Source organism: Chlorocebus sabaeus, chromosome 10 (genome assembly GCF_047675955.1).
Source record: "Chlorocebus sabaeus isolate Y175 chromosome 10, mChlSab1.0.hap1, whole genome shotgun sequence".
Lineage (NCBI taxonomy): Eukaryota > Metazoa > Chordata > Mammalia > Primates > Cercopithecidae > Chlorocebus > Chlorocebus sabaeus.
This window is the reverse complement of record NC_132913.1, coordinates 98,829,944-98,849,940: the sequence shown is the minus strand read 5'-3', so window position 1 is coordinate 98,849,940 and position 19,997 is coordinate 98,829,944. Positions and strand designations below refer to the sequence as shown.

At 34.4% G+C, this 19,997-nt stretch overlaps 1 protein-coding gene across 4 annotated transcripts in view; it reads left to right on the top strand.

Moving 5' to 3' along the window:
• Window positions 1-19,997, top strand: part of ERBB4 (erb-b2 receptor tyrosine kinase 4) — a 1,160,906-nt gene that overhangs the window by 1,103,099 nt on the left and 37,810 nt on the right. For all 4 annotated transcript variants that reach the window (XM_007966140.3, XM_007966143.3, XM_007966144.3 and 1 more), the window contains exons 21-25: window positions 8,971-9,126; window positions 11,542-11,617; window positions 15,531-15,677; window positions 17,708-17,805; window positions 19,198-19,368. In XM_007966140.3, coding sequence (XP_007964331.2) covers window positions 8,971-9,126; window positions 11,542-11,617; window positions 15,531-15,677; window positions 17,708-17,805; window positions 19,198-19,368 — 648 coding nt within the window. The remainder of the gene's footprint in view (window positions 1-8,970; window positions 9,127-11,541; window positions 11,618-15,530; window positions 15,678-17,707; window positions 17,806-19,197; window positions 19,369-19,997) is intronic.

Here is a 19,997-nt window from a genome sequence, read left to right as displayed (position 1 = left end):
TTTACTTTTTTGTTTTTGATTTCATTTATTTATTTTCTGGTTTTCTTAAGAAGGCTTTCAAGTACCAAGGAGACTGTTCTTCAAACGGATATTTTAAAAGCTTGCCATGAGTAGTAAATGAAACTTCTGAAGAAAATGTAGGGAGCAAGAATTAAAAAAAAAAAAAAAATCTGTTATCTCTGTCGGCCTCAGGAATCTGAAAATGGTCTTCCCCTTCTCTTCCCCTGGGAGACTAATATCAACATCTGGGGCTTCACCTAAATGTGGCAGGGTTTGCTTTCCCACATTCCATCATAAATATTGCACATTTTGAATTGCATTTATTAATTTGCCAGTGACTGTTCTAAATCCTCTGTATATGGGAACTCACAAGAACACAATGAAACCTGTGTTACTACTGCTACTCCTATTTTAAGACAAGGAAATTAATGTACAGAGAGATAAAATAACTTGTTCAAAGGTGGTACTAGTGCATGACAAAACTTATCAGAACTAAGATTTGTCTTGCGGGCAGCTTGATTCCAAAAGCAGTGCTCCTTACCATTATGCTATATGACCATATATATAAAACTATACGCAGTAGACTACAAGCCATATATGAAACTCACAAAACTGAATGTAATCTAGAAAAGGGGTGCTCTGTGAATTCAGTGAAGAGAAAACACTTCCTTCCACATAATAAATGTTGAAGGCTTTTAAATAAGCCTCTTTAATTTTGCTGGGTTCCCCAAGGGATGGTGCCTTTGGAGGCACTTAAAAAACCAACTTTTTATGCATTTCACTGTGTCTTTGATAACTTGAAATTTGCCTGGCATCAGTAACTGGCACTCTATACATGTTTGTGGTTGGAGTAAATGAACCATAAGACCAGAATTTTGTAAGTCTGTCCAGAAAGTAGCTATTTTTCTTTGCAGCATAGATGGAGCATTGGAGTGTCAATATCCCAAGAGTGAGGAAGCCGAGACGAATTATCAACAGCCAAAACTTCCAGCTGAGTGTCCAGGTCCTGAAGAGGTTTCTGGGCAGCACACCACAGCATCTCCTAACATGCAATTGTGTATGCACACACACATGCATACACACCCCACACACACTCAAATATATTATTGGGACTATGTATGAAAATTTTCAAATAAATAGCAAACAATAATTTTTATTATATATTGTTAAAATGACAGAAATTTGGTTGTCCTTAATATTCCAAAGTCTTCTTAAAATCTGCAACCTAACCAGGCTTCTTGAAGATCATGGCTGCAGTTGGAAGTGTTAGAATTAACCATGAGTGTTAACTCCATGCTGGCTCAGGACAGCTGTATGAATCTGCTTTTCTTCCTCTGAATAGAATAATAGGAAGAACATTCAGGAACAAGTAGAATGAGAAGCTACTTCACCTAACAGTGCTGAGTAACCAACAGGTGTTTCAACTGGCTGCCTTTTCTTCAAAGTAGTCAAATTATATTTTTAATAAGATAAACTTGTGCTTATTTATTTAAAAAAATACATGGTATCTCTTATAATAGTGAATGTTTATATGTTTTCCAGATTTTAAGCCATTGAATCCTCAAGACAACCCTCAGAGTAGATACTATTATTACCCGCATTTAACAAATAAAGAAAGTGAAACATAAGTGTTGTATAAATTGACCAAAATCACATAGCTAGTAAGTAGCCAGTGTTTTTGGAGTCTTATATTTTAAACTTAGGATGTACTAAGATGATTTTTACTAAAACATATTCATGACTCTCACTAAATATTTGAAGGGGGACATCTACTCTACCTCTTTACTGTTCTCTGTGTCTATTATTGGCCCACAATTTAATATTTCAGATAGATATATTTTACAGTTTCATCTATCATGGAATAAAAATTTAAAGCTAGCAGTAACCTCAGAGATCATTTCAGCCAATCCATCACTTTTATAGCAGAGGTGAAATGAGTACCTGTGGTCATAAACCTAGTTAACAATATGTCCAAAACTTCTGTCTCACAACACTCAGCTCTGTGTTCTTTCTATTCTGCCATGAACCAGCTTCTGCTGGTTAAAAAGATCGCTCAGTTGATTCCATTACTGAGCCCCTTATATTCCCTTTATGCGCTATTTGGATAAAATCAGTTACTTCATCCAAAGATTCCTTTCTTTCCTTGAACATGCTTATATCTTTAGCTATAACCGTAGTAAGCATTATAGTTGGATTCTTCTTTCCCCCAGGGAAAGAATTGCTTTTAGAAGGAAAGGTAGTAAAAAGGAGATATTTTCATTTGAAGTTAGGTTTCCTGAAGCTTCCTGTTATTATGAAAGCTTCAGGTTATTAGAATGAAAACAGAAAAAAAAAATGTTCTCTTGCTAACTCCAGAGATTAATGCTAGAGATTAATGCCTGTGAGCTGACTGCAGCTTGAAATTTTTAGCTCCACACGTGTATTTGATGAAATTGTCGCATGGCCAATATGTGAGAAGCAAATATTTATTGTCAGAAATAGTCCAGTCTCTCTTGACTTCCTTTAGCTTCTGGCAGCTGGGCAAAATACATTTTCACATTGAATTAAAACAATAATAATGCTTTTTGCCAGATTGTTGTGACTCATGTATCATAAGACTGAAAAGAAGGTCATGGCTAGGTGTTTGTCAATACCAATATTTTAAAATTAAGTCATTCTTTGTTCTTTTCCACAAGCTGTTTATATGAGTTGATTCTAACCAGAGATTAAAATGTTAAATTCAATTCTAATAACATTTTTCCTTGGATTTTATATCAAAGTTCATTTCTGAAAATCAAGCATACAATTTGACCTTCTGTAGTTAACTTGTATTTACTATGATTACACATTTTAAGAGCTATGAGCAAAACATGAAGTAAGTATGCATTCTTTGAAAACTTGCTAGGGCTTACAGAGAAGGCATGAAAAATGGTAAAATTATGAATAGTTTGGGTAATGGTAAATTCTGAATAGTTTCGATAAAATCAGACTTGTGGCATTTGGATCATGAAGTAGATAGACAAAATAACCCTAAAACACTTCTTTCAGAAACTCCCCTCCATGGTGTGTGGTAAGTGGCAGTTATCCTGGTGTAGAAAATCTATTTTATTAACCCATAGAAAACATTCTGCAGCACTGAACCTTTCAGATCTATTTTATTCGTGACCTTTATCTTCACTAAATTCTTTAGTCTGTGATGTATTTATAGAGGGCACAAAATCTTTTAATATGTCTTCTAATTTTTCTTTATTCCTCTATGACAGCATCCTTGGGTGAATTATTGTTAAAATAATACTTTGAATAGTAATAATTCTGAAATTGTATTCACACATTAATCATGATGGGTAGGTTATAAGTATGTGTATCACCATTTGCAAACATTTATTAAACACCCACTGTGATATATTAGCTGAGGTTCACAGATTTTCTGAAATAGGCAATTAAAGTTAAGGAGGGTAAGTAATTCTTGTGCATTCTAGGATTGTTGATAGCTATCCCTGGAGCAGTAATAAAGGTTTTCATGTTCTACACTTACTATATGCCAATTGCTATTTAAGCGCTTTGCATATGCTAATTTACCTCACAACAACCTGAAGGATAGGTGCTGTTATGCCCATTTAGAGAGGAGGAGAGGAAGGTGATGACAGAGAGATTAAATAACTTTCTCAGAGTGATAGGGCTAGAACATGGCAGGACTGGGGTTTCAAACAGGCAATTGATCACAGAATCTCTACTCATACCCACTCTACCATCTTGCATACTCTGTGACCAAAATAAGAACAGTCTGTAGTTTGCACAATTCAAATTCCTGCGAACTTACAAAAAGATGCTATAATTTAACTGAGTTTAAAATATAAATTAAAAAATGAGGTAATCACTTGCATTATGTTCTGACATTCACAGAAACACCAGATAACAGTTTTTTTTTTTTTTTTCTGCCAAAGTACTAGTGCCTTTTAAAGCTATATGACTTCAAGTGGCTGGATGCAGAGACTCATGCCTGTAATCCCAACACTTTAGAAGTCTGAGGCAGGAGGATTGCTTGAGGCCAGGAGGTTGAGGCTGCAGTGAGCCCTGATCACGCCACTGCGCTCCAGCCTGGATGACAGAGCTAGACCTTATTTCAAAAACAAAAACAAAAACAAAAACAAAAATCTGTATGACCACTATGTTCATTAATTTATCCATGCCCACATAACCCTGTGACCCATTAAGAGAGAAGATAGGCTTAAAAATGTAGACTGTAGAGTCCACACAGCAAGGGATCCAATCCAACTTCTACCATGCATTAGCTAGATCAGCAGTCCCCAAGCTTTGGCACCAGGGACTGTTTTTGTGGGGACCCAGCAGGGGACATAGTTTCAGGATGAAACTGTTCCACCTGAAATCATCAGGCATTAGTTAGATTCTCATAAGGAGTTCACAATGTAGATCCCTCGCATGCATAGTTCACAATTGGGTTCAGCCTCCTATGAGAATCGGATGCCGCCACCACTAATCTGACAGGAGGCAGAGCTCTGGCAGTAATGCTGGCTCGCCTGCCACTCACCTCCTTCTGTGCAGCCCAGTTCCTAACAGGCCACAGACTGGTGCTGCTCCATGGCCCAAGGCTTGAGGATCCCTGATTAGATAACTTGGAGCAAGTAACTTGACCTCACTTAGCCTTAGTTTTCTCATATGTAAAATATGACAACAGTACGCATCTCATAGGATTAAGTTAACCAACCAATGTGGCAACATTTACTTTAATGACTGCTGTGTTCTAAGTACTGGGTCAATGTCAACTGTGGTTGCCGTCAGTATTATCTTCTCATAATTTACTTTACCCAAGCTGGCCTGGCATGGATATGAGAACTGCTACAGCGCAGAGTATAAGGTTTCTTTACCCACAAAACACAGCATCATAATGAATGACCCTTATTTGTTCATCTTGAAACTTCCAGAGACTTCATCCAGTTTGTTTTTGTCACTGTTATTTCTAATAATTGTCTGCCACCTTAGATGCATGACACTCTAATTTGAAGAGTGATTTCATTTTGAAGGAATATAGCAGAGCGTGACTCAAATGAGATCTTCCACAAAGAAAATCCTATTTAATAACTGTGATGTAGAGAAAACTGTTTTGAGCAATCCATAGATGATTCAACACTCTCAGGGTGTGAAAGTAGGACTAAGGTGGCTTTAGTAAGTAATGATTTGAAAGCATGCATCTGTATAATGATGTTTCATAGTTACAAAGCAACCATAAACATGTATTTTGATGGTTTGGTAATGATATAGATACTTACGTTCTTATTGATTTTAGTGACGGTCAGGTGGGTGAGGGAAACTGTCTAGACATTGTCACCTAGTTTTTTAAAATTGATTTCTCATTATTTTGAAGAAAGTACCTTTTCTGGACAAACAGTATTTAGCTTCAGAATATTCTTTCTATTCTATTCTTCACTGAGCTTTGTGTGTAGAATTTCAAAGAACTTGGAGTTTCTGAAGTTTTTCTTGTATTGTGGAGTATGTCATTAGAGTGTCAGTCTGTGCAGGCTGCTATAACAAAATACCATAAACAGAAATTCATTTCTCATAGTTTTGGAGACTGGGAAGTCCCAGATAATGGTGCCAGAAAATTTAGTGTCTAGCTGAGGATCCGATTCCTGATTGCTCATAGCTCCTGTAACCTCACATGGCTGAAGAAGCAATAGATCTCTCTAAGGTCTCTTTTATAAGTTTGCTAATATCATTCATGAGGTTCTACTCTCATGACCTAATCATCTTTCAAAGTCCCCACTTCCTAACAGCATCACTTTGGGGGCTAGAATTTCAACATACGAATTTGAGGAAGGACATAAAACCATTCAGATCATAGCACAGTTTTAAATTTTTTGGTGAATGTGCCTTAGTTCCCTATTGGCAAAGTACATATCACTCTTCCTGCAAAAGTTTAAGAAATATAAAAATGATATTTTTATTAGAACGATATTTGGTTCAAGGGATCAGTATCCACCTAAATGGTAAAAGTCTTAAAACAAAATTGTTCTCAATGTATTCTCTTTCTTCATCATTCAAACAAATACTAAGGATGATTACTTAATTTTATAAATATTCCTTGATATTATCCTCTTGATAGTATTCCTTCTGGCCTAGTTTAGTTGAAGGTTCCGATACTCTTACATGTAGGAGCAGACGAGTGTCATAAGTGATGGAAACAGAATTCCTGGGAAGAAATAGCAGTGGGATCTTGGAAAATGGGTTGGGATTACCCTCATTGGGGTACAGTTGGTCTCAGCTGAAGAGAATGACTGACCCACACCCAGTGTGGGGACTAAAGAAAAAAAAATCTGAAAAATGGATGTATGTAGTCCATGGACTGCAAATTTGAAACCTTTATTTTACACTCCCATCACCTTGCTTCTGTATTGTGGCAGTGGCTCCTGCCTTCAGCTACACAGATGTCCAATCCATTCTCTGTATTAACACCAGAGTAGTGTTTCAAAGTGTCCAACAATAATCTCATGCCCCCCCTCCTTTTTTTTTTTTTTTTCTGAGACAGAGTCGATCTCGGCTCACTGCAAGCTCCGCCTCCCGGGTTCACGCCATTCTCCTGCCTCAACCTCCCCAGTAGCTGGGACTACAGGCACCCACCACCACGCCTGGCTAATTTTTTGTATTTTTAGTAGAGACAGGGTTTCACCATGATAACCAGGATGGTCTCAAACTCCTGACCTTGTGATCCACCTGTCTCGGCCTCCCAAAGTGCTGAGATTATAGGCGTGAGCCATCGTGCCCGGCCTCACTCCCCTTTTTAAAACAATTTCCACATCACCTAATTGTATACTGCATGAAATACAAAAGTCTAAGTTCTTCACCATGACATATAAGGGACCCTTCTTGGACCCTGCCTCTTCTTTTGTTTTCAGTTTCACTTCTCACCACTGTCCCTCCCTAATACAGTATGCTTTAAAAATACAGAATTGCATGTCTTTGTCCAAGTACGCCATGGTACTGCTGCCCCTGCGCTTGTTCTGTTCACCTGCAGTTTTACTCTCACTCTGCCCAATTGGGAGACATCATTCAACCCTTACTTAGGCCTTGGTACCGCTTTGAAGTCTCTCCTCTCATGCATACTTGCTAAGCTATACTACATAAGGGCCTCAGAATAGAGTTCTCTTTAAATGCCTTGCATGTATCACATCAGTCCGTTCAAGTTTTTATTCCCTATCATCTGCCCACTTTATTAATTAGCTTCTGTTCTCCTTTAATGTACAGACCTTATCTGAATCTTTTTTGTCTTCTCGGTGTCTGGCAAGTAGTCCAACACATAGTATGCATTAACCTGTTGCCAACATATATTCCATGTTCTGATACGAAGGTGATAAGAAAGAATAATGAATGTTTCATGAACATTTCTTAAAGGGATAGAATTATTTGGGAAGATGTGAAAATATTTTATCTCCAAGGCAATGCATTTATTTGTTTATTTTTTGATCCTTTAAGTCATATAAGGGCTATATGTTCTCAGATGTACTTTATTCTAGGAATTTCTAATTTAATGTACTCAAACACAAAGCACTGTTTAGGAGAGCAGGCAAAAGTCCCATAAATCTCGGTTGTAAGTTGATTTCAGAAAACACTCATCCGCACAGTGTCACCCAACTGTTGACTGATTAGACCATATCAGGCAGTATCTCCACTGGTTGTGTTTAATGTGCATTTATATGGGGTTGGCTCATGATGCTGTTTGAAGTAATCTTCTCTTTACACTACACCAGGTATACGGTTCATAATTTTTTGACCTGTGTGATTTATGTGTCTGTTTTCTACAGCTTTTGTTTTGGTATCAGAAACCATTAATCCTTCAAAATCCTGCAGTTGTAATGTTAACTGCCAACAGCATTGATTTGCAATTGGCATGAGAGTATGGTTCAACCATTTCATAATAATTCTAATCTATTTTTAAATGATGACCATTGTACCACTAAAGTAATCAAATATAGAATTTCCCCTAACTCTTCAACAAAAATATATTCACTCTATTCTTGGCCTCAGGTTTATTTCCTTAGTTTTACATAAGTTATTTTGTTAAACATAATGTTTAGCAACTCTTAGTTTACCTAGTACTGAAGTATAATTAATAAAGTAATTGTCACTCCTCTGGATTATTTTTTCTGAATTTGTATAGATATTAATACATATGTTATATATTGTTACATGTGGATGTATTGTGAGGAGAGCCAGCTATGTCTCTTGCTGCTAAACAGCAACACATTTTATTTTTAATTTCCCTGTATGTTTCATAAAGTCAAAATATTAAAGACTAATTTTCAGTGTCATTACAAACTATGTAATTTCACTATGGATTCTCATAGTGACTACTGATACCATAGAAGCCTTCTTAAAAATTACAGGTTTTTAAGACTTCTAGGGTATATACTTCATTCTGTGAATAATTAATAAGAATAGTATAATTCTTAGTATAATATCATAGTATAATTCTTCAGCCTCCATAGAGTCTATAATGGTGATTTTGGCACCATTAAACCTCAAATGAAATATTTCTAAAAATTATGGATAGAGATATTTGTTTGGATGTGTAGGGGGGAGATGACATGAAGCAGAAGTTATTGAGAAGCAATGACTACAAATATGTGGGTCAATCCAAGCATATGTTAGCTTATCTGCTACAACACCTGCACACCTCACTAAAGAAAGAGTTTGCAAAAGGATATCAAGTCGCTTGGAAAAATAATGATCTAACATTTAGCTCATGTGAAAGTAATTCATTTGTCTCATAGGACTTTAGGGAGAAAAGACCAAAAGCTGTTTGTGGTTTGCTCTCCCCCAAAATCAGGTTTTCTCTAATTTTGAAAATATTCTAGGATTCTGGCTTCACTTAAAAAATTAGGCACTTCCAACTGAAGGCTAAGAGAACTCTTTTTAGAAAAAAAGGAAAAACCTAGGCATTAACTGACTATCATTAAGGAACTTGATGTTTTTCAGGGAATGATGTACCTGGAAGAAAGACGGCTCGTTCATCGGGATTTGGCGGCCCGTAATGTCTTAGTGAAATCTCCAAACCATGTGAAAATCACAGATTTTGGACTAGCCAGACTCTTGGAAGGAGATGAAAAAGAATACAATGCTGATGGAGGAAAGGTGGATATCTTTTTGAGAGCAATATTGCTTGAAAATGTAGTATAATATCCTTTTATCTCCTTATATTTTATACAAGAAATCAATAAGCCTGAAGCTTAGGAGATTATAAAACCTTGGTTCTACCATTTGCCTTTTCTCCTGCTCAGGGTATGTCTGTGTGTGTATGTATTTCATGTACACATATATATGCCATATATTACCAGCTTCTATTTCTCAAAAGTAGCTAAAATAAGGTGATACATGGTCTGTACCCAGGTGACCTTCATGTTAGGTCCAGTGGTGGGAAAGGGGTAGATCCTTAGGGCTTCTAGAAATTAAACTTTAACACATGGCTGTAGAAATTGTCCCATTGATCTAAAGACTATAGCACTAACTCTGACAGATAACATACCTTCTCTCTTATAGACTAGAGAAAAGTTTAGGTGGTACAAACAACCCTGAACAGAGCCACTGCCTCATCTAACTTTTCTGACCCTCTAGTCTCAGCCTGTGCCTGACAACGGCATTCCTGACTCTTTCACCCACTCTATGGTCTCAATCCATGCCTTAGTACCATGTCTTGTATTTCCTCATTAACCTTCTCTTTAGCTTGCCTTTCTTGGCCAAACTATTAGGACTAGACTTCATATGGAGGTCCCTCTAGCTTCACCTGGTGAAACCTAAGGTCAGGAAGCCCGAATGAAATAAGCAAATGCAATCTTAGCCTATGGTGACCTATAAGCTTACACTAACAAAAAAAAAACTCTGTTATTCTCATGTCATGTAAATATATTTATTATATGCTTTATTTATCATGGGTCATCCAAATATATATTATAAATATTTTGCAATGTTAGGTTTCCAAATGCTTAACTTCATCATAAGGCAAAAGAACACAAAAATTTTTTAAACTACCCTATTTTGCCTGTTTGCTACCAAACTGCAGTAGTCTGAGACCACAGCTTTGAAATTCACTATAAGACTGCACAGAAGTTGAAGTCTATAAATCACATGGCTTCACTTGTCTTGAGAACATAAGATTTGAGACATAAGATTTGTCTAAAGCAAGATTCATTACCGCTTTAAATACTTGGTAACCATTAAGTCTTTATCAAGCTACCTGTGATTTAAACTTACTTCTTTAACACAATGTCCGTAGTCCATAAAGTCTGCTAACTCCTTGCCCATAGGGAAATTACTTTCAATGTGTCTTCTGTTCCCTTTCACTGAATACCATGATTCTGTCATAGAGTTACCTTGGTGTCACCTTGGTGAGCAGCCAGCCTCATGATTTCAAAGGCCTATTTAGTTTTAAGCTTTCAACTGCACAGTAGAAGTGTTTATCTTTATTCCATAGAATCTAATTCTATTCCCAGCTATATAATGCTGCCCTTCATAGTTGAAACTCATTCTGCTGGCCCATCATCAGCAGGATATGTGGGTTGAGTTGTTTTTCTTGTAGTGATGATAGATTTGTGCTGATCCCCTCACATTCCTTTATAGAGTTCCTATTTTGAAAATGGTACATATTTTCGATACTGGCTAACCAAGATGAGAGAGGTCATTTGAAGCTGGAAAACAAAGCAAGCCTAACTTTGGAATTCACGATTTTAGGCCTTTTATTGGCCAAATTATATGAGAGGAGAAGGGAGGCGGCAAGTATAGAAAGAGTCCATTGTACTGGTGGCCCAAAATGTGTCTGAGGGTGAAAAGGGATAACTGAAAATATAACAAATCTCATTTGTTGAGAAAAAACTATAAACACATTTTTAGAAGCATGTGTATTAGATGTTTAGATTTGACACTGTAAATCATAATATTTACTAGCAACTTAATTACTGAAAGTTAATTAAGAACTATAGAAAGTTATCCCTACTTAATTATTTTTACCTTTAATTGTTTATAAAGCTTTTTTAAAAAATAAATAAGTATGACCAAGCATGGTGGCTCATGGTGGCTGTAATCCCAGCATTTTGGGAGGTCAAAGCAGGCAGATCACTGGAGCTCAGGAGGTCTAGGTCAGCCTGGGCAACATGATGAAACCCCATCTCTAAAAAAATGCAAAAATTAGCCAGGCATGGTGGCGCACCCCTGTGGTCCCGGCTACTCAAAGGCTAAGGTGGGAGGATCACTTGAGCCTGGTAGGCAGAGATTGCAGTGAGCTGAGATTGTGCCATTGCATTCCACCCTGGGTGACAGAGTGAGACCTTGTCTCAAAAAATAAATAAATAAAATAAAAAATGAATAAGTATAGTATGTCTTTAGATTATTTCACTTTATGCATTTTATAAATTAACATATATTTATAGTTATATCTACACACATACAATTTAAAAAATATGATTAAGTCCAGCCCAGAGATTCACATTTATGAAATACATAGAGAAATGAATTTTTAATGTAATTTTAAAACTTTCACTTCTTACTTCCCTATAGATGCCAATTAAATGGATGGCTCTGGAGTGTATACATTACAGGAAATTCACCCATCAGAGTGACGTTTGGAGCTATGGTAAATAAATCTTCTTTGCGAATTAAAGCTTGTAAAGCAAAAATACACATGTTAAATTCATGTGAAATATCCTAAGCTAAATTATTTTGTTGTGTTATAAATATCTATTTATAAGCCTAATTTCCTAAAGGAGTTAACTCTTTGCTTTCTCAATGAAAAAAAGAACAACAAAATATTCTCTTTTATTTTATTTTACTTTAAGTTGTGGGATACACATGCAGAACCTGCAGGTTTGTTGCATAGGTATACATGTGGCATGGTGGTTTACTGCACCCATCAACCTGTCATCTAGGTTTTAAGCCCCGCATATATTAGGTATTTGTCCTAACGCTCTCCCTCCCCTTGCCTCCCATGCCCCGACAGGCCCCTGTGTGTGACGTTCCCCTCCCTGTGTCCATGTGTTCTCATTGAAGAACAACAAAATATTCTAAATAGCACTCCTATCTGCCTTTTTCTGCTTTTTTCTAGTTTATTACAATGTAATATACTAATATCTCTGCTAAGATGTTTTCCATAAGCTTTGGTTTGATAGCAACGGGCCTGATCATTTTGACAGGAAAAATATTCAGCCAATTTTGGTTTAGGGACAATTTCATAGAATTTCATGGCGTTAATTTTAAGCAACTTTCAAAAACATAACTCTGAATATAGTAAATAGTCAAACAAAAACAAAACTAACTTTTTGTGTGTTTTTTACATATGAGAATTTTTATGGTCTATAGTAGAAAACAGATTATTGTCATAACTAAGAAAAATTACTGACAGCAGTAAGTTAGAGCAATGAACATGGTAAAAAGAGAAGACTGCTAATTACAACATTAATTTTAATTTACAAACTACTTGTGGAGTAACAGAAATGTTACATAGTGAATAATATGAAGTGGAAAAGAGTGATATCTATAATTAGAACATTTATTTTATTGTGCTTAACTTAATTGTTAAGATGAGCTATTGAGCATCTGTCTGGCTACTTAAATGTAAGTCCGGTATTACCAAGAAGGAGTCAATATGGTTCTAAGTTTAAACATATCTTATAAAATTGGCATTTCTTACAAATAAAAAAGCATAGCACCCACTTAAATAAAAGGGTGGTGGTGAGTTTTAAACGCATGGTACAATTTATTTTACTCAAACTTAAGCTTAAAAAAAGTTTTACCTTTTTTTGCATTGTTGGAAAAAAAGATATAAACCATTCAGTCACTTCGAACTTACAACTCTTGTCAATACTTGACAAAACTTACTTCCTAAACTATTGTAAGTGTATAGAAAAACATCTATTACATGTATTCTATGATAAATTTATATATTATATGATACAGATTAACATGTAGATTAGCATTTATATGTTACATGATATAGACAGGTTTATAGAATATATATTATGTCAGATTTATATATTATATATAATATAGTATATTTTATATATGTATATACTTTTTTCTTTTTCTTCTTTTTCTACTTACAATTCACTGAATCAAATGTGGCAATCTCCTGAAAGCAAATTTAAATTAGCTCAAAATATATGTAAAGTTGGCAGAACAGTCATATTTTTAATAGTAAAATTTGTCTTTTGGGGAAAATCTTGTTACTCAGGCTGTAACAATTTTCTTCATTTTGAGTTGCAAAATCCCAGGAACTGTTCATCAAAAATAAATAAAAAGATAGGTAGTACTCTGTTTTGAAACACAGCCCAGGTCATCAACCCATATTCATAAGACACTTAAAAATTTTTATGATATATCATAGTTGATTGCAAAAGGCGTAAAAGGCAGAGGAAGTTGCATAACCTTGTTTACAGTGCACCTTTATGGAAAATTCTCACTAGGTGAATTTTTATTTTTACAAAAATAAGCATCGGCTGTGATATACATCTTAAGATAAAGGAATTGCAAGTAAAATTTGAGATTGTTTTATTTTAGCTTTCTTGATATTGTTCTTTTGCATGAAACCATCCTTTTCTAACCCTATCTTGTCATCACCTTTACAAGCATATAATTGGATTATTATCAGAAGTAGAGTTTTTATATTTTGACTTTTGTTTTTGTATTTATATGTTTCTGTTTATTATATTTTCTATTATTTTGATTTACAGTTGCTTTGTATCTTGCTTATGTTGGGAGTTCTGATAGAGATGTGAGAGTATCTACTCTATCTTTTATAACTGCCTATCTAAGTTAACAAAATGTTCTCCTTAAATATATATACTAGGCCCAGCATGGTGTCTCGTGCTTGTAATCCTAGCATTTAGGGAGGCCGACGTAGGCAGATGGCTCAAACCCAGGAGCTTGAGACCAGCCTGGGCAACATGCTGAAACCCTTTATCTACTAAAAAATACAAAAATCAGCCAGGCATGGTGGCTCATGTCTGTAGTCCCAGCTACTCAAGAAGCTGAGGTGAAAAGATCATGTGAGCCTGGGGAGGTTGAGGGTCAGTGAGCTGTGATCATGCCTCTCCACTCCATTCTGGGTGACAGATTGAGACCCTGTCTAAAATGTAAAACATATCATTCTAAAATATAAAAAATTCTAAAATATAAAATATTCTAAATATAAAATATTCCAAAATATAATATATATATATATTCTGTAAGTATGACTATCTAGAGATGAACAGTCATCCACTTAACTTGTTGCAGCCCACCTCAGAGAAAATTTTTATGATATATTTTAGGAACTACTCCTTAATATACAAACTTAAAGATGTAATAACAATCAGTCAATTAAATTATCACTAGGTACATGTTAACAATATACCTAAAATCCTAAGATGTAAATATTTTAACCAAAAAAATCAGGTAATAATTAATATTCTATTATAAAGAATAATTTTAAATTCAACATAGGTTTATATTTTAAGCTTTGTATTTTTGTTATCAGTCAATGATAACTGTTATAAACTAAAAACGACTTCAGCCTGAGTAAATAATTCATTATAGATGGCAGTAGGAAAGAAAACATAGCTCTAATTAATGGATTTTATATTGAAAGATGACTGTATATGTACATCAACCAAAACTCACTTTGTAATATTTTTGTGCCCAGCTAGCCATTTCTGAACTTAAAAATCTTTACCCTTAAGAAAATATTATTTTAAACTATATGATCATTATATCACAAAAATGATACTTAGTGTGTATATTATTGCTGAAATCAGAACCATCATTATCATCAAAACTGGCTATTTGCATGCTAACATTTAGTGTATTTGCTTTTGCAGAGAAAATAAATGTCCCAGTGATTCAAGAAAGCCATTTTATTACCTAAAGAATAAACTACTTTTTATCCCCTTCACAATTTTGTTGATGCCTACTTCACATGTACTATATATTACATATGAAACATTCCTCACTCAGGCTTTCATATTTGCTAACGAAGTATATCTGTTTTATTCAACTGTTCTCTTTGTGTAAGGTAAAGAGAGTCACAATTCTTTATTGTAACATAAGGTAATTATTCCGGAAGCCTTTAATAGCAAAGATGCTAATCTTAAAGTTAGTCAATATCTTATTTTACTGGCAATCATATTTATTGTTACTGAATACATATGTATGTATAGTAAATGAATTGTTTTATGGACTGCAACATGGTATAGTGAAATATAACTTGGATCAGCAAACATTAGTATTACCTATAGGCAGAAATGGGAAACAGATTCTATACACTGATATCCACTGTAAATTGTCTCTTCTATCCATTAGAAATTCCAAGACAGTAATAAGAAAATTGAATTCCCCCACAAAGATTTTGACATTGGGGCTCTCAAAATGGATACAGGAATTTGTGGAGCTTTTTTTTTTAATTGATTGGTGTTTTGATTGACCTATAAGGAGTATTCTTTTACCAGTGGTATATTGCCAGTTTGTTCAAAATATGTTGTTAATATGCTTAAGTAAGAATTTTTTCTCCAATATAGGAGTTACTATATGGGAACTGATGACCTTTGGAGGAAAACCCTATGATGGAATTCCAACGCGAGAAATCCCTGATTTATTGGAAAAAGGAGAACGTTTGCCTCAGCCTCCCATCTGCACCATTGACGTTTACATGGTCATGGTCAAATGTAAGATTGCAAAATAATGTTATCATCACCATCATCATTCTTAGTAAAGTAATAGCACAGATTACTCAATCTGTATAACATTTCTCTGTATTGAAAAATACAACAGTTCAAAAACAATTATGAAGGGAACATGTAAATGCCTCTTTGTTGTGACTATTATTAATATAAAGTAATATTCTTCCATGCTATGAAGTCAAAATTATGACTCTTTTACTCTCATAATCTCCATGACAGTCAAATTGCCTGTCATAAAGAGAGGTAATTAGTCACAATAATGTTCTTAGTAACATTACTAACAGGAATGTTAGTAATAACATTAGTGACCTTTATGGGAAAATATCAGGCTACATAAATGATCTAAACATGAAGGAAAAAAACTGGAAACTGATAGTTTTAAAAATTAATTTAATAGAAATGGGTCTATGGGTTTTAGTCAAGAGCAAATTAGCAGGATAAGATGGGAAGTGGGAAGAAATGAATCTAGAGTGAGCTAAAAAGATTATAAATGTTTACTTTTTTCAATTTGATCATTTGTTTACATCAAACTCTTACTTTTCTTTTTTCTTCCCATGCCCCAGTCACATATGTATTATAAATGTGTTTTTGAAGCACAGGCCCTTAATTTAAATAGAATTAAGGAACTCTCTGGAGTTTCTGGCTTAATTTAAGTGAGATTAACATGTAGCAATTTCTCTTGTATAATCTAAGGTTTTCCCCTTCTGATTTACACCGGGTTAGCAAAGAAACAAACTTGTGAAGGTGAATAAGCATCTTATTAATAAGAGACTTTGGACCCAGGTCTACTCAGATTTATATTCATGACATGTGTGATACATTCTGACAGTGAGGGAGGAAATAAAAAATGTTCTTTGCAGTTCAGGTCAGCATGCCCTTTTCACTAAGCATAGTTCTATTTACTCAATATTTAGTTGGAGAGAAACCAATACCTCAACTGTGGTTAACCTTTTTTGGCTTCAATAGTTTCAGAAACACCTATTTTCTCATTAGCATCTTGGCATTAGCAAGCATTTTTTCAAGTGAATGCATATAGAATACAGAGCATTTGAGCTTTGTTTGGAGATAAAAAAAAAGCAGATGACATTAATGATACATAAAATCATACCCAAAAAATTCCCAGAATAAGAATAAAAACTGAATTTCCAGAAAAGGAAAGAAAAAGCTTTACAGTCTTATTCTATTAAATATTGTTTGGTAGATATCTGTGGAAGAAAGTTTAAAAACATGCATGTCTTATATAATCTAATCCTATAACTAGCATAGGAAATGATTGAAATTCATTAGCATTTAGCTCTGATGAAATTATATAAAACCAAGAAAACACTTTCTCTAATACAGAATTTTACCTTTCTTTTGGAGTTTTAATACCTAACAAGAGGATAATTTGGCAAGGAAATCAAGGAAAGCTTGGTACTTTTATTCTTGTCATCTCATTAGCTAAACAGAGCCTGTAGAGATAAGGTCTACTTTATTTAGACTCCCAGCTAAATAATAATACATACCTTGAAAATTGCTGATAGTATGTTTATGCTAGACAAGCTAGTACTAAGATAAGCTAATGTCTATTGCTGAATAGGCATTACCAATCACTTTGCATTAGTTTTGTTTTGTTTTTGTTTTTGTTTTTTTTGTCCACCAGGACAAATATAGCACAAGACATTTGCTTTTAATTTCTCTTTTCCCCTTTGTGCCAGTGTAAGCATTGTAACCAAATCTTTTCTCCCATGTCACTCCTAATACAAAATAGCTTATATTGCAGTCACCTCATCTATACCCATCAGAGAAAAAAATGTATCTTTTGTTTGACAGTACATTACATTTAGTTACGAATATCAACAGAGACTGATAAAGCCTTATCAATTGAGTTGTTTCTTTTACTAGCTTTCTTTCTTTTTCAGATCATTATGATTAAAACAACATTTTTCAAACTTTTGCTCATATTTTCACAAAATTTAAATTTCAACTCCTTTTAATTATGGATATAGTGACATTTTCACTGTGTAAATTTCCAGGTTGGATGATTGATGCTGACAGTAGACCTAAATTTAAGGAACTGGCTGCTGAGTTTTCAAGGATGGCTCGAGACCCTCAAAGATACCTAGTTATTCAGGTTAGTACATTTGACTTATGCGTTTAAGACTAGACTGATGACAAACTCACTGCAAAATGAGTAATATCGGGACTTTGGAACTGTGGGAATGACCACTAACATGCTGATTAAGCAGATTATCATGTGAAATGACTTACTTATGGAAAAGAGCTTTTTTACTTCATGTCAGATCCACCTTTTAGCACCTTCCCTTAGTATTCAAGTGGCTCTGCTATTGAACAGATAATTATGATTATACGTATACATGAAAAGGTCTTGATCCTCAGACACTTATTTTAGCACCTTGATTTTATTAACATTACGTGTAAGTCATGTTCATTAGTATAATTTTCATTTCTCAGAACAAAAGGAAGACACATTATTAATCTTGCCCGTGCTTGAAGACAGAGAATCAAAAGTTTCAGTATATTAATATTTAATTTACCCAAAAACATTTTTAAAAATGTTTTGTTTTATTTGGAGGGATAGGCAGTATCCAAGCAATAACTCAATTCAAATGAATTGATGCACATTTGAATCAACCAACCAGCCAAAGGAATATTTTTTATTTAACACTAGAAAAATAGACTGGATAATTAAAAATATATATATATTTCTCTATGATTATTTACACCTAAACTATAAACAAATGGGCCTTGGACTACAGTGAATTATGTTTCCTCAGTAAAACAAGGTAGCCTTTATTTACATATCAATAGTCTGACATAAAGATGAAAGCTAGGTTTTAGAAGATACTTATTTCCATTTATTTTTTCCCCAAAATTAGTTTTCATGAGCTGAAACTGTTTCCAAAAATTATGTAACTTTAAAAATATAGGAAAAATATTTAAGGTGAGGTGAGGAAGAGCATAACAAAGGTTTTGGTGTCTTTCTCATACTCCTTTACTCCATTTGCCACTTGCACTATGAGTTTTGAATGTCACTACTTTGAAAATGTAGCCAGTATGCTATAGAATAAAGTATAGACCCTATGGTCCTGATAATCCTACAGCATCAAACCAACCAAATAAAATAAACATTGATAAATCGATCACTTTTTATTGTTTATTCTTCAAGTTGCAACCCATACACGATCTGGGCAGTGAACAATTATTTTCAGACCTGAAGTTGATTTTACCTCCCTAAAATCATCTTTTGATTTTGCTTTATTATTCTCTAACGGTATTTATCATATTCTGCTTAAAGTGTGTTTACCTGGCCCTATCATTTCTAAGCATGTTATAGGTTTCTTAATGGCTGGTGGTTGTGCTAAAGACTTGTTGTTGTTGTTTTTTAATGTGTGTATGAATTTTTCAACCATTTGTTATGATATTACATAAATTTATTGCAGAGACCACATATTTAAGATAAGAAAGAAAGAATCATATTTGTGTCTGATGGGCAATCTTTTAGGGTGATGATCGTATGAAGCTTCCCAGTCCAAATGACAGCAAGTTCTTTCAGAATCTCTTGGATGAAGAGGATTTGGAAGATATGATGGATGCTGAGGAGTACTTGGTTCCTCAGGCTTTCAACATCCCACCTCCCATCTATACTTCCAGAGCAAGAATTGACTCGAATAGGGTAAGAAGGAATTATATACACATACCATATTACTTCTGAGATATACAATCAAGTAAATAGGGTATAAGCACTAGCATTTCAAAATAATTATATAGCTCAAATCAATGTGATGCCTAGATTAAAAATATACCATACCCACAAAAGATGTGCCAATCTTGCTATATGTAGTTAATTTTGGAAGACAAGCATGGACAATACAACATGTACTCTGAAATACCGTCAAGATTTTAGGAAAAGAAAATTTTCCTCATCTTAATTTATTTAAAACAAATCTTTAAAAAACAATTCCAGCTAATAAAACCATATGTGTATATAAATAAATGAAAAGTCCTATGAAGTAGGACTTTTTCTACTTTTCTTTCTTAAAAAGATATTACCATTTATTAGTCAAGAAGTAATACAAGTATTAATCTCTTTCACTCATTTAAGAAAAATTAAATATTTTCTGTCAAGCAGAAACACAGAAAACCGTGCAGTCCTTTGAACCTAATCATATCAAAAAGGCTGCTGAGAAGTAGATTTTTTTTTTTTAATTATACTTTAAGTTCTATGGTACATGTGCACAACGTGCAGGTTTGTTACATATGTATACATGAGCCATGTTGGTGTGCTGCAGCCATTAACTCATC